The 16,114-nt window shown below is 43.0% G+C and overlaps 1 protein-coding gene across 1 annotated transcript in view; it reads right to left on the bottom strand.

Moving 5' to 3' along the window:
* The window catches only part of LTA4H (leukotriene A4 hydrolase), a 60,881-nt gene extending 45,147 nt beyond the window's left edge, over positions 1-15,734 (bottom strand). Inside the window, exons 1-4 of the mRNA XM_044280581.1 lie at positions 15,315-15,734; positions 13,935-14,065; positions 4,482-4,602; positions 3,708-3,776 (exon numbers count right to left, since the gene is read on the bottom strand). Of these exons, the coding sequence (XP_044136516.1) occupies positions 3,708-3,776; positions 4,482-4,602; positions 13,935-14,065; positions 15,315-15,461 (468 nt within the window). The 5' untranslated portion in view covers positions 15,462-15,734. The remainder of the gene's footprint in view (positions 1-3,707; positions 3,777-4,481; positions 4,603-13,934; positions 14,066-15,314) is intronic.
* Between the last annotated feature and the right edge of the window lie 380 nt (positions 15,735-16,114).

Below are 16,114 nucleotides of genomic sequence, written 5' to 3'. Positions count from 1 at the left end.
ATCAGAAATACACAGGGCGTACTGGTATGCCCTGTGTCCTTAAGTACCAGGACATAAGGGCGTACCTGTACGCCCTGTGTCCTGAAGATGTTAAAGGGAGTCTGTCACCTCCATATGGCCATATACAGTCGTGGCCAAAAGTTTTGAGAATGACACAAATATTAGTTTTCACAAAGTTTGCTGCTAAACTGCTTTTAGATTTTTGTTTCAGTTGTTTCTGTGATGTAATGAAATAGAATTACACGCACTTCATACGTTTCAAAGGCTTTTATCGACAATTACATTACATTTATGAAAAGAGTCAGTATTTGCAGTGTTGGCCCTTCTTTTTCAGGACCTCTGCAATTCGACTGGGCATGCTCTCAATCACCTTCTGGGCCAATTCCTGACTGATAGCAACTCATTCTTTCATAATCACTTCTTGGAGTTTGTCAGAATGAGTGGGTTTTTGCTTGTCCACCCGCCTCTTGAGGATTGGCCACAAGTTCTCAATGGGATTAAGATCTGGAGAGTTTCCAGGCCATGGACCCAAAATATCAACATTTTGGTCCCCAAGCCACTAAGGCTACTTTCACACTAGCGTTCGGGTTTCCGTTCGTGAGCTCCGTTTGAAGGAGCTCACGAGCGGACCCGAACGCAGCCGTCCAGCCCTGATGCAGTCTGAATGGAGGCGGATCCGCTCAGACTGCATCAGTCTGGCGGCGTTCAGCCTCCGCTCCGCTCGCCTCCGCACGGACAGGCGGACAGCTGAACGCTGCTTGCAGCGTTCGGGTGTCCGCCTGGCCGTTCGGAGGCGTGCGGATCCGTGCGGATCCGTCCAGACTTTCAATGTAAGTCAATGGGGACGGATCCGTTTGAAGATGCCACAATGTGGCTCAATCTTCAAGCGGATCCGTCCCCCATTGACTTTACATTGAAAGTCTGGACGGATCCGTCCCAGGCTATTTTCACACTTAGCTTTTTTTTGCTAATATAATGCAGACGGATCCGTTCTGAACGGAGCCTCCGTCTGCATTATTATGAGCGGATCCGTTCAGAACGGATCCGCCCGAACGCTAGTGTGAAAGTAGCCTTAGTTATCACTTTTGCCTTATGGCACGGTGCTCCATCGTGCTGGAAAATGCATTGTTCTTCACCAAACTGTTGTTGGAAGAAATTGCTGTTGGAGGGTGTTTTGGTACCATTCTTTATTCATGGCTGTGTTTTTGGGCAAAATTGTGAGTGAGCCCACTCCTTTGGATGAGAAGCAGCCCCACACATGAATGGTCTCAGGAAGCTTTACTGTTGGCATGACACAGGACTGATGGTAGCGCTCGCCTTTTCTTCTCCGGACAAGCCTTTTTCCTGATGCCCCAAACAATCGGAAAGAGGCTTCATCGGAGAATATGACTTTGCCCCAGTCCTCAGCAGTCCATTCACCATATTTTCTGCAGAAGATCAATCTGTTCCTGATGGGGTTTTTTTTGGAGAGAAGTGGCTTCTTTGCTGCCCTTCTTGACACCAGGCCATCTTCCAAAAGTCTTCGCCTCACTGTGCGTGCAGATGCGCTTACACCTGCCTGCTGCCATTTCTGAGCAAGCTCTGCACTGGTGGCACTCCGATCCCGCAGCTGAATCCTCTTTAGAAGACGATCCTGGCACTTGCTGGACTTTCTTGGACGCCCTGAAGCCTTCTTCACAAGAATTTAACCTCTTTCCTTGAAGTTCTTGATGATCATATAAATTGTTGATTGAGGGGCAATCTTAGTACCACAATATCCTTGCCTGTGAAGCCATTTTTATGCAACGCAATGATGGCTGCACGCGTTTCTTTGCAGGTCACCATGGTTAACAATGGAAGAACAATGATTTCAAGCATCACCCTCCTTCAAGTCTGCAATTTTAACCCAATCAGCCTGACATAATGATCTCCAGCCTTGTGCTCATCAACATTCTAAACTGAGTTAACAAGACGATTACTGAAATGATCTCAGCAGGTCCTTTAATGACAGCAATGGAATGCAGTGGAAAAGTTTTTGGGGGATTAAGTTAATTTTCATGGCAAAGAAGGACTGTGCATTCATCCGATCATTCTTCATAACATTCTGGAGTACATGCAAATTGCTATTATAATAACTTAAGCAGCAACTTTTCCAATATTTATGTAATTCTCAAAACTTTTGGCCACGACTGTACAGTGCTTACATGGCTCTGTAGCACACCTATACAGGATTGTAACGGTACCTTTGTTCTTTTCTCTAGACTTGCACCATCAGGAAAAACGAAGTTTAATTAATATGCAAATGAGCACTCGCAAGTGTATAGGTGTGCTGCAGAGCCATGTAAGCACTGTATATGGCCATATGGAGGTGACAGACTCCCTTAAAAAAATGTGCGCAAGTGTACTTAGAAGAACTGATGCTGTGTTGAAGGCAAAGGATGGTCACACCAAATACTGATTTGATTTAGATTTGTCTTTTGTTAATTCACTTTGCATTTTGTTTATAAAAAAAATATTAACACATATCTTTGATAGCATTCTTACTTTGAAGCATTTTTTCCACCCATAAAATTTGCACAGTACAGTACAACCTTGGCTACTGAGGTTCATCTGACAGATGGCCTTGCAAGGAAATAATTAATAACATTTAAAAAAAAATATAAAATCATATATTAAATGCTCGATGAATACCAAAAAAAAAAAAAAAAAAAAAGGGTAATATTATAATTTAATATACCATATAATCCATAGCAGGACTTGGTAATTCCATAGATGCAAGACAGTGATACCATGGGCTATGGAATTCTGTTATCCTACTGGTAATTTGTTCTCTATGGATTGTCGCTATGGGGTTATCTTTTCTAAATTAGTAACTGGGGATTAGATATAAAATATTGATAATGGTAATAACAGAAATAGAATATTTTAAGCATGATATCTTTAAAATAAAATAAAAAATATAAGTATCTTGAACAGTGTAAGCCCCATACTGAAAATATACTCAGGAGAATAACCCAAGGAGGTGCCACAAACAGGTTTTTGCGGCAGTTTTTTTGAGTGGGTTGGAAGGGAATGAGAAATATAAAAGGAAGAATTTATACTTCGTGCTGGAGCCACTTCTGGCAGTGGCTCACAAATCTGAATCGAAAACATATGGTGCACTATTCTCCACCAGGTACACGAGGGAGATTCCTATTAAGGAATTGCAGATTCCCTAAATTGGGAGGAACTTGACGAATGGAACCCTAGGAGACGTTACGACAACAGAAATTCCTCAGCTCATTGTTCCGAATCAGAGTGCAGAGACTGCTGTTTGCTTCTTCCAAAGTCCCCGACAAAATGACAAGCGATTTAGGTGGACAACCCTGTCAGTAGCTGCCTCAATCGGTAGTGCACCTTAAATGCTGTTCAGTATTTCGAACATGACAGCAGCACTTTAGCAGCGATATAAAACACACGAATATTCATTCAACGGTGTAGTTTACTTTACAAACTAGTGCCATCATGAGGCAATTTCTAGAAGCACCTTCAATACCAATCCTTCTAGAAGCACCTTCAACACCAATCCAGCTTCTACTCTATATCACTTCTTTCCCTGACAAAAAAGAGGGTTAGTCAGCACCTCCCAGTGCGCAGGTGCACGCCGCCATGGCAAAGACCTAGAGGGAAAAAAAAATAAAAAAAAAATAAAAAAAAAAAATAAAAAATGCAGCAGCACCCTTCTTTACCTGACAGTAATAGGTGAACTTCACTGATGGAGTATCTTGACAAGGAACTATAGTTCTGCAGTGTGTGGCCTGGAAAACAAAATATCAAAAGGTTATTGTTACTCATTGTAAAGCATGCTTCGGCTAAGGTCTACTTATTGATAAAAAACTGAGTACAAGTGGACATTAGATCTGGTGAGAAACCAATGTGTTCCGTCCAGATTTATCGGCAAAGTCATATCAGAAGGGGAGAGTCACCGATGAATGATTTATAGCATGGGTCTGACAGCAGCCTGTTTAATACAAGCTGTAGACTCTTTCCACATAGAACCCTTTAAAGATTTGCTGTAAAAGCAATCAGATTTTTATGCAAATTTTCAAAACTCAGGATGTATGTGAAAGCTGCAGCAAATCTATGGCAGAACAGAGCATCTGCTGTGAGGCCTTCAGCTTGCTCTCAAGTCATTGTGGATTTTTTACACTGCACATGAACAGGTTTTCTAAAAGTAAATCCAATTTACAAGCATTGTTTCACAAAGTCTAAATGTGAATGTTTCGGCTTGGTTACACCTAAAACTGTTGTGCTCACTACTGCATTACATTCAAGTACAATGTACATTGGGCCTCAAAAATAATAAAAATAATGCAGAACATAGGAGCTAGATTCCAGCTGAGCAATAGTGATACTTTTTGCCTCCACCAGATGAGTACCAACATCCGCCCAAAACGTTAGAGCATCTCCTGAAGCACAAATATTTGCCAAGAGCTCGAAATGTAAGAAGTTCATCTACTTACCTGGCATTGACTAAACAGATAAGGGTGGCACTTCCCTGCAGTCTGTTCAGGGTTAAGCCACTGAAGAGCTGATGATTTTGGGGAGGTTTCACAGCAGATTTTTAAAATGGCTTCTTGTCCTCTACGAAAAATCCACCAAAAACACAATTATTGATTGTAAATTATTAAATAATGAGCTTACAAATGTCAGGGTTTGACAGTGCAATTATAGACTTAATATGCTAATATCATCAAAGCATCTCCATAATGTTCGAGAAGTGCCTGCAGGAGCTTCATTTATATCCTGTAGACCTCATACATGGTGGAAGATCCCATCTCAGGGACTGAAGAAGCACTGCCAGCTTTCCTATTATACAGGCTTAGGGTCCATTCAGACGTCTGTAGGCGTTTTGTGTGACGCAAATTGAGGTTCCGTAAAATACGGACACCCGCAATGTGCGTTCAGCATTTTGGCACTATAATAGAAAATGCCTTTTCTTGTCCGCAGTGGCGGACAAGAATAGGACATGTTCGATTTTTTTCGGGAAAGGAATTGCGGATCCGGAAGTGTAGATCCGTAAATGCGGATGAAAATGAATGGGTCCGCACCCATTGTGCAAAATCTCTGAACGGAGCCGGACCCAAGTTGCAGACATGTGAACGGACCCTTACTGTGTGGTCCTCCAGCTGCTGTCAAATTGCTCGGCATTCTTTTTTTTTCTTTTTTTGAGGGAAAAAAAAAAAAACGACAACCTGCCATCATATTGACTGCCACTGTCTGATATCTTAAAAATAGTGAGGATCTGAAATGCAGAGGATGTGATGTTTTTTGTAGGCACCGATTACAATCAGAGGACACCTTTAACTCATGGGTCACATTGTGGCTATGTATTTTTTTATTTTTTTAAAACATAGCAAAAAAGGTACACTCCATGCAGTCCCCTCTACAGCCCGATATGCTTTGAATTGGTTGTCAAACTTTTAGATATTGATTGTCTATCTTCTGGATAAGTCATCAATATCAGATTTGTTAGGTGGGGTCTGACACACGCCAGGTGTGCACCTAGCCTTTCTTGCTGCTTAAGGCGAAAACTGAAACGTTGTACCTCCTTCCCAATGCCAATTTCTTAACCTAACCCCTTCCCTTCAGCCCGTGGCCCTTCTGCTGCCCCCCTGCCCCTACCTGGTGCTGCCTGAGGCGATCGCCTCACCTGGCCTCATTGATGGTGCACCCCAGGCTGGCACCTCCACCGATCAGCTGTTTTCGGCAACCACCAGCGCTGGAAACAAAACAGTGGATGAAGCTGGAAGAAAAAGGCTCTGTCCACTGTGTAGTGGCCATGCTGGGGTACTGGAGCATCCAAAACAATGGGAACTGAGCAGTACACTGACACGGCCACCACACAGTGGACAGAGCCTTCTGCTTCCGGCTTTTTCCACTTATGTTTCTGGCACAAACACCTTCCTAAAACAGCTGATCAGTGGAGATGCCACATGTTAGACAAGTGCCCAGGGGCGGCGTTTGGGCTGTAAGTGCCCAGGCCGCTCTTCCTTCTTCTCACATAACCCCTCCTAAGCCTGTTGCTTGGCCCGCCCTGTATGCCTCTTAAGTCATCCAGTGTACTGGCCGATATCCTGCCCGCGCATGCGCACTTCATGGAATGATGCTGCTGCCCACAATGGTCATCTCAGTGTGCATGCGCGGGCGGGATATCGGCCAGTACACTGGATGATGTAAGAGGCATACAGGGCGGGCCAAGCAACAGGCTGGGGAGGGGTTACGTGAGAAGGAAGAGCAGCCTGGGCACTTACAGCCCGAACGCCGCTCCTGGGCACTTGCGAGCCCTCATTTACATATGAATAAAACTCAGAATAAAACCCCTGGTGAACATCCAAACAAAAAGACAAAGGTACCATTTGACTGATCTATAGTTATGCTATAGTGCTATGTAAGTGGTCTATAAAGGGCAAATTGTGGTGACAGACTCCATTTAAGGATAGTGTGTTACAAGGAAGACCGGCACTCGCAATGGATAGTAGTGAATTTATTGGTTACATATATCATAGTGACGCGTTTCAGCACCAATGTGCTTTCATCAGACTGTGGATATACATCTCTACTTCAATTCTTTAAATAGACAAGTGATATACAAGGGAACTGACGTCATGGGTAAGGCACCTCCCATTATGCAGGTAAAGCAAAAGAAAAAGCGGTAATATACAATACAATGTAAAGTATGAAAAAAAGGATATAACCCAATTCATCGGGTCATTCAATTCCGCTGTAAAGGAAAAAAAATAAAAATTTAAAAATCGATATACTCAGTTATAGTCAATAAACGAACAGGATATAATCAGAGGAAACAAGATACATTGTATTCACAGTTAAGGCCCCTGGGCTCCATCGTTTGTAAACAATGGATCCAGTGGGCCTCTCTCTTTAATAGCAGTTTGTTTCCATCACCCCCACGGCGGGGTAACGGAACACCCTTAATAATTTGATAGCCCAATTATGCGATATTATGTTTCTGTTGGTGAAAGTGATTGAGACTTTTGTGAATTTAGTTCAGCGAGACGTTGACACGTTGTTGCAACAATGTAAACAAGGAATGTTCCATATACAACATAACTTAACTGAAAGAAAAATAGGCCCTTGACCATCTGTTAGAGGAGAGATCACTGATATTAAAACCTGCTGATAAGGGGGGCTATTGTTGTCCTTGAAAAAGAATATTATGTTACTAATTACAGGACAGTAGTACTTACCCGATATTACAAAATGACCCTGTTTATTGTATTAAAGAGATTTTACAGAGGGTGATTGATGAAGCAAAAAGGAATGGAGTTATAGATGCCAAGTTGGGCGATTTTCTTATTAATCAACATCCGATTACTCACGTTTTTTATACTTTACCGAAAGTGCACAAGTCACTCATAAAACCTCCAGGTTGCCTTATGGTGGCATCTACAGACTCCATTCTCTCTCCTCCTGCTATTCTTCTTGAGAAGATATTAACACCTTTAACTCAACAAACACCATCGTATATATACGTGACACTGGTCACTTTCTGTCTGAAATTGGCTCACTCCAGGTGGATGATGGCTGCATACTTGTCACTCTTGACGTATGCAGCCTTTATACATCAATTACACATGAGAAGGGCATTAGAGCGGTCGCAGGTCTCCTAGACACTACTAGCTTATACAAAGAAAAAAATCTTTCTCAAATTTTTTTAACACTTCTGAGAATAGTACTTGAGCAGAATTATTTTTTGCTTCAAGATTCGTCCCATCAGCAGTGCCACAGGACCGCAATGGGACCGAACATCGCACCGCCGTACGCAAACCAAACACCTATATGGCGCAATTTGAGAGTCAGTTTATTCTAATTTAATGTACCAGCAACATTGCATTTTTTGGCATCGTTTTATCGATGATATTTTTTGCGTATGGCGGGGCGACGTTCGATCCCTCACGGAATTTATCACATATCTGAATTCCATCTGGGAGGAGTTACAATTTACAGTACATTAGGATGTAGACAGAATTTCATTTTTGGACACCCGGGTGACAAAGGGGGGCTGACGGTAGGATACATACTGACCTATTTTCTAAAAGCACGGACAGGAAAAGTCTATTCACCTTCTCTAGTAGCCATCCAGCATCTATAAAACAATCTATTCCCTATTCTCAATATCAAAGGGTGAAACGTATTGTTGGCACATGTCAAAAAAGATTAGATGAGATGACTACGAAGTTTAGAGAAAGAGGTTACCCCTTAGAATTATTACAGACAGAGAGAGATAAAGTGGAGAATTTACAGGTGGCCAGAGACAAAAAAGAATCACGGATTCCTTTAGTGGTTAAATACCACCCATGGACCCAACGCCTGAGGACTATTGTTAAAGGGGTTGTCCGGGTTCAGAGCTGAACTCGGACATACCCTTATTTTCACCCAGACAGCCCCCTGAGGCTAGCATCGGAGCAACTTCCGCCCGGCAGTGTGTTCGGTGACATCACCGGCTCTGAGGGGCGGGCTTTAGCTCTGCCCTAGCCGTTTTACTGGCTAGGGCAGAGCTAAATCCCACCCATCAGTGCCGGTGACGTCACCGGGGTTCCTGTCAGCCCTATGGAGAGCCCTGGTATGTCACCGGAACTCCTAAAAATGCCTTTGCCCTGCGCGATTTAGCGCAGGGCAAAGGAGAGCATCGGAGCATGAACTCCTCTGATGAACTCCTCTGATGCTCAAGTCAGGGGGGCTGCCCAGGTGAAAATGGAGGTATGTCCGGGTAAAGCTCTGAACCCGGACAACCCCTTTAATAAACATTGGCACATTGTATCCAAATTGTATCCACAGATAGGTGGTCTATGAAATTCACCTATGATGTGTTTCAAACGAACTGATAACATCAGAGATAAAATAGTTCGGGCTGATGTGGGGAGTAAGGCTACTTTCAAACTAGCGTTTTTCTTTTCCGGCAGAGTTCCGTCACAGGGGCTCTATACCGGAAAAGAACTGATCAGGCATATCCCCATGCATTCTGACTGGAGAGTAATCCGTTCAGGATGCATCAGGATGTCTTCAGTTCAGTCATTTTGACTGATCAGGCAAAAGAGAAAACCGTAGCATGCTACGGTTTTATCTCCGGCGAAAAAAAACTGAAGACTTGCCTGAATGCCTGATCCGACAATTTTTTCCATAGGAATGTATTAGTGCCGGAATGCCGGATCCGCCCTTCCGGTCTGCGCATGCGCAGACCTTTAAAAAATGAGAAAAATAAATAAATACCGGATCCGTTTTGCCTGATCACACGCGAAAAACATCCAGTATTGCAATGCATTTTTCTGACTGATCAGGATCCTGATCAGTCTGAAAAATGCCTGATCAGTCTGAAAAATTACATGCGTTTGCATACAGTTTGCCTGCCGGAATCAAACAACTCAAGTGTGAAAGTACCCTAAGGGAACAGAAATGAGACAAAGTGCATTGTCTTCTCCTAGACAAGGTACATTTCCCTGCCTTAATTGTGTGAATTGCTCTAGTGTCATCAAGGGCTCGTATTTTTCTCACCCACATTCAGGTGGAAATATTCAAATAAGGGGCACATTTACATGTGATAGTAGATTTGTGATTTACATTCTTAAGTGTCCGTGCCGTTTGTTATATGTGGGGGAAATCTCAATGAGAATGAAGGACAGACTGAGTTAGCACAAATCTACTATCAGAAAAGGTAATTTACTACTCCCTGTGCCCTTTCCTTTTCACCAACAGAAACATAATATGGCACAAATGCGCTATAAAATTATTGAGGGTGTTCCGTTACCCCGCCGTGGGGGCAATAGAAACAAACTGCTATTAAAGAGAGAGGTGTAATGTTCTTTGTGTTTTTATTTTATTTTGTTTCAAAATTGAAGCATAGTAACATACGGCAACACGTGTAAACGTTTTCGGCTATGCAAAGCCTTCCTCAGACACTGTGCCGTAGAGTGATGTGGATTTGGTGAAAAAATGGTGATAATTGGTCCAGTAGAAACGAAGCTATGCTCCAAATACACCAATAATGGGTGTATTTGGAGCATAGCTCCGTTTCTACTGGCATAGCTCCGTTTCTACCATTACACGTATTGCCGTATGTTACTATGCTTCAATTTTGAAACAAAAGAAAAGAAAAACACAAAGAACACTACATTTATCTGCTGTGATTTTTGTAAAAATATTACCTGGGGTGGGAACCCTATGCACAGCAGCAACCGACTGTTTACGAAACAAATTTTTGTATAAAATTAAAGAGAGAGGCCCACTGGATCCATTGTTTACAAACGATGGAGCCCGGGGGCCTTAACCGTGAATACAATGTATCTTGTTCCCTCTGATATATCCTGTTCGTTTATTGACTATAACTAAAATATCGATTTTAAGTAATTTTTTTCCTTTACAGCGGAATTAAATGACCCGATAAATTGGGTTATATTCTTTTTTCATACTTCACATTGTATTGTATATTACCGCTTTTTCTTTTCCTTTACCTGCATAATGGGAGGTGCCTTACCCACGACGTCAGTTCCTTTGTATATCACTTGTCTATTTAAAGAATTGAAGTAGAGATGTATATGCACAGTCTGATGAAAGCACATTGGTGCTGAAACGCGTCACTATGATATAATATGTGACCAATAAATTCACTACTATACATTGTGAGTGCCGGTCTTCCTTGTAACACAGTTTCCTTGGACGCCAGCCCACTGACACGTGCACCGCATATTGAGAAATACTGAAGCAGTGCCGACCAGTTATCTACTTGGACAATCTTAAGGATAGGTCATAAATATCTAAAACGTGGGAAATCCCTTTTTTAAAGTGGACCTGTCAGGTGATTTCTGCTGCCTGGAATGCAGAATATACGGGAGGGATGCTGCATGATAAATAGCAGTGCTCCAGACAAAAAAACAATACCTAGTAGACATTGGCTCCTAAACTGAAAAATGTAGGAGTCAAATTACATTTTTAGTCGCCAAATCGAAACAGAATCAAAATGTTGGTATTGTGACAACGCTACGCCGATCAGATGGGCGTAGGGTTGTTTCGATACCAAAATTTTGATTTGCTTTCGACACCATAAAAAGTATTGCGTTACTCAATACCATGCAGAAAAACCCCCCACCAAAATTATATTTTTTTTTAAACGTGTGCATTCCTCATTTTATGAAACGTTCGGCCCATAATAGAACAGTCCTATCCTATTTTTTGGGGTGACAAGGTGACTAAAAAAAATGGCGTATCGCATGGTTTTGATTTATTTATTTCTGTTTCAGCGCTCACCGCATAGGAGATATTTTTAAATAATTTAATAGTTTGGACTTTTTGGACGCAGCGCTATGTAATATGTTTACATATTTTATATGTAAAATTGGTTAGGCGGGGATTTAAAACTTCATATTTTAGAGTTTTTTTTTTACTTACTATTAGCCCCCTTAGGCTGAGTTCAGACGGGCGAGATTTCCGCACGGGTGCAATGCGTGAGGTGAACCCATTCATTTCTATAGGGCTGTGATCACTTATGCGTTGCGTGAAAATCACATCATGTTCTATATTGTGTGTTTATCACGCAACGCAGGCCCCATAGAAGTGAATGGGGCCGAGTGAAAAATCGCAAGCAAGTGCGGATGCGGTGCGATTTTCACGGTTGCTAGGAGACGATCGGGATGGAGACCCGATCATTATTTTTTTTCCCTTATAACATGGTTATAAGGGAAAATAATAGCATTCTTAATACAGAATACATAGTACAATAGCGCTGGAGGGGTTAAAAAAAAATAAAAAATGTTTTAACTCTCCTTAATCTATTTGCTCGCACAGCCGGCATCTCTTCTGTCTTCTTTGCTGTGTACAGGAAAAGGACCTGTGGTGACGTCACTCCGGTCATCACATGATCCATCATCATGTGATGGACCATGTGATGACCGGAGTGACGTCACCACAGGTCCTTTTCCTGTACACAGCAAAGAAGAAGACAGAAGAGATGCCGGCTGTGCGAGCAAATAGATTAAGGAGAGTTAAAACATTTTTTTTTTTTTTTTTTTTTTTTAACCCCTCCAGCGCTATTGTACTATGCATTCTGTATTAAGAATGCTATTATTTTCCCTTATAACCATGTTATAAGGGAAAATAATACAATCTACACAACCCCGATCTTGGATTTGGGTACCAAACATGCCGATTTTTCTCACACGCGTGCAAAACACATTACAATGTTTTGCACTCGCGCAGAAAAATAAATCGCGCATGTTCCCGCAATGCACCCGCAACGCCCGTGTGAACCCCTATTCACTTTAGGAGAGATCCATCAGGGTGAATAGGGCATCACACTCTCCCCTGCTGCCGTGCTTTGTGCACACGGCAGCAGGAAGCCGACTATGGCAGCCAGGGCTTCAGTAGAGTTCTAGCTGCTATGGTAACTGATCGGAGCCCCGCAATTACACTGCTGGGGCTCCGATCGCAACTGCCACTGAACCACCAATTACTTTAATACTGAGGAGTTGGGGGGGGGGGGGGGCGCACTGCGCCACCAATGTTTATTATATTGGGGGGGGGGGCACTACGCCACCGATGTTTATTATACTGAAGTGCTGGGGGGGAAGGGGGGGCACAGCGCCACCAATGTAGATAACTGACCTGTTAATACAAATACAGGAGGCGGGTGCCAGAATCAAATAGCCGGCACCCGACCTCTATGACAGGGAGCTGCGATGCGCTGTAGTTAACTGCACCTGAGGGGTTAACTGCAGAGGATCGCAGCTCCCTGTCAGAGGTCAGGTGCCGGCTATTTGATTCCGGCACCCGCCTGCTGTATTTGTATTAACAGGTCAGTTATAGTCATTGGTTATGCAGTGGCCACAACCCCTCCCGTCTCTCTTCTCATTGGCGGCAGCAGCACAGAGGGCGGGAGAGACTCCTTCTCCACTGCGTTGCTGAGAAGAACATTGGCGGCAACGGCAGAGGGTCTAGTCACAAATGGCGACAAGACTAAAAAGTCTTGTCGCCATTTGTAAATTCTAAGTCGCATTGGTAACCATTTTGGTCGCCATTTGGAGCCCTGAATAGGTTTATATAATTTGGAGCAGGATTTAGTTATTTTTATTCCAAATCATACACAATATAAAATTGAGCTCAGCATCATATATCCCGCTTTTAGAGCAGGAGAACTAACCTGATTATTTCACTTAAAAAGGTTGAAAGGGAATCTGCTACCCCAAGTTTGGACTATTATCTACACTAACACATGGATAGTACTGCAGATAAGGAGTCCAGATCACTATGTTTTATTCTCCTACTGCCCCCTACTGTCAGTGCTCAAAACTGCACTGAAAAACACAGTCTGGACTGCTGTGCATGCACAAATAGTGGAGAAGACTCCTGTGCACACACACAGCAGTCCTGACGATGTATTTCAATGTAGCTCTGAGTGCTGACAGCGGAGGAACAGGGTGCAGCAGGAAAACAAACAATAGTGATCTGGACTCCTTATCTGCCATACTAATCATGTATTACTGTAGATAATGGTCCAAAATTGGGGGTGACCGATTCCCTTTAAATGTTACTTATGCTACAATAAATGCACTGAACCTTCTAGAAGCACAAGTCCAAAAAAAAGATATATATAAACTGCCAAGCAAGAAGCACCTGGGTCTTCGTACTTAGCGCAGTCATTAGATATACCTTCCAGAGAACTGCGATATGAAGCCAAGCAATAAAACTGGTCAGAGTCTTCACAATGTACAAGGTTGCAAAAATGTAATCATATTTTCAAAGTTTCAAAAGTCAATGAGCAACAAGGATCTGAAGTCCAACCAGTTATCAGGATTTGCTACCGTGCATGAACTGAAGAACCGGTCTGCCAAGACCATTCCGTGTCACCTCAGAGGTGGAGCAGATGATCCCCACCATGAATGGAGCTCACAAATGATGGCTGTTACCTGGTCAGGGGGGAAGGAAGAGTGATTTCCAGTGGTGTGCCTTTAAAACTGTGAGCTGCCCCAAGGGAGAATTTGGCCTCTTGTCCATTTAGAGAAACTTTCTTGATTGTGAGGTCTTTGGTATCCAAAATCTATGGAGAATCAAAAGTACATCAATAAAAAGCCATCTTTCCCACAAAATATCTGCTCTTGCTTCACTATTTTAAAGATTATGACTAGAAATAGCATGTGTGAGCATGCTACATGCAGCACATAATGTGCACTACACGTGTTTGTAGTCATAGATCTATCCAGCTACCTACCAGTATAAGTGCATATCATCAGTGACCAAGGAAGAGAAACTAGGGCAATAACAAGAGACATCCCGCACTGAACGATTAGGAAACTAACCTGCTCGAGTTACCTCCAAAGTGTTACATTACACGTTCCTGGCCAGAGGCGTACCGAGGCACTCACTAAAATAATGTCATAAGTTATACCGGTGAGAGGTCTTTATATAGGTCTGTAAGCCAAGGAACAGCAAAATGTGCACGGTTTTTTGTAGTAAAAAAACAAACAAAAAAAAAACACTAGCGCCACATTTTAGCTGAAGGTGTGTGCAAAATAAGAAACGCAGGACACACAAGTGTTATTTTATTTTTTTTGCTACTGTTTTTTTTTTTTTGTCTTTCTAGCATCTTTTCAAAATGGCAGCTTGCTGGAACTTTTGGCGTTTTTCAGGAATTTATAGAAGAAAACACCAGTGGTAGGACACACTGCTTGCAAAAAACGTACACAAAAAAAAAAAAAAAAAAAACACATGCGGTTAGTCGGTTCCTTTTTCTTGCACACATTGTGGATTATGCATGTTTTTTTGGTGCGGATTCTCTTGCGGAAAAGCTGCAGCGTAAAAGAACCAGCAAAGTAAATGAGATCAGACAAATGTGATGTACACTTTGCCTTCTTCTTTTGAAAACCACAGCATGTCAATTGTTTGGGATCTGCAGCAAAACCGCATCAAATCCACACCAAAAACTGCAAGTAACATGCGGTTTTTGGCATGAAAACATACTGAAATCAACATAGAGATTTGTGCCAGACACAGCGGTGTGCAGGTAGCCTAACCGGTAACAGAGAATGCATGCCTCCTGGAAAGGAACAATGCAGCCCCATGCCAGCTACGTATTACACAGTCCTATGTAGGATGGATGGGGAGACAGAAGATAGATATGAGAGAGAAGAGGGATAGATAGATAGATAGATATAGGAGTGATAGATAGAGAGATAGATATAAGGAGTGATAGATAGATATAGGAGTGATAGACAGACAGAATGTGAGTCTAGGTGGCGGTGAGAGATGTGGGGGTCCGGGTGGCAGTAGGAGGGGTGAGGCTCAGGTACCAGGCTGGTGAGGGAGTCCTGCAGGCAGCGCACAGTCAGGGCGGTGGAGGCGGAGATGACTCGGGCAGAGAAGTCCACTCTCAGGTGCAGGTTCAGGTGCCTGGTGGTGAACTGCTCCGCGGAGCAGAACGAGCTGGGGTCAGACATGATGACTGAGATCCTGGAGCTGCGCACACCGACCGCACTGACGGCAATGTGACGGCTCACACACCAGAGAGATTAGAGAACCAGCAAATGCCTGCCTGCAGACGGAGCCACGTGACCGCGAAAGCGCTTGTGGGAGATGTAGTTTACTCTGACGCAATCCCAGCATTGTGCATTGCCCCTCCAGGAAGTGCGCGTAGTTTATCCTTGCAGCATATCTGGAGCCAGGCACAGCCTGGAGGTGAAGCAGCTCCAGTCATCCGTGTGCTGCAGACATTACACCAGATAGATGGGGAACTGAGACAAATGTATTTACTTATTTATTGGGGGGGGGGGGGGGGGGACAAAAGAATGTCTTTTTTGTCCACATCTGATCTGCATTTTCTGCGGTCAGATGAGGACACATTCATTATATTAGTCACTAAAAAGAATTATTTGAAGAGGAACTCATAATGTTGCATAATAGTACCGTTTTGTCGGATTAGCATTTAGGGTATGAGGCAATTAGGGAATACATAAAGTTGCAAAACAACATCTATATCAAAATAAAAGGAACAGGGCGGTTAGGTTAGGAAAAAAAAAGTTTGTTGAAAGACTATAAGAGGACAATAGGGGACATTTATTAAGACCGGCGTTCTCCACACTGGTCTCAAGTC

Source organism: Bufo gargarizans, chromosome 2, assembly GCF_014858855.1.
Source record: "Bufo gargarizans isolate SCDJY-AF-19 chromosome 2, ASM1485885v1, whole genome shotgun sequence".
Taxonomy (NCBI): domain Eukaryota; kingdom Metazoa; phylum Chordata; class Amphibia; order Anura; family Bufonidae; genus Bufo; species Bufo gargarizans.
Note: the sequence above shows the minus strand (reverse complement) of the source record. Positions and strands in the feature narration are given on the sequence as shown.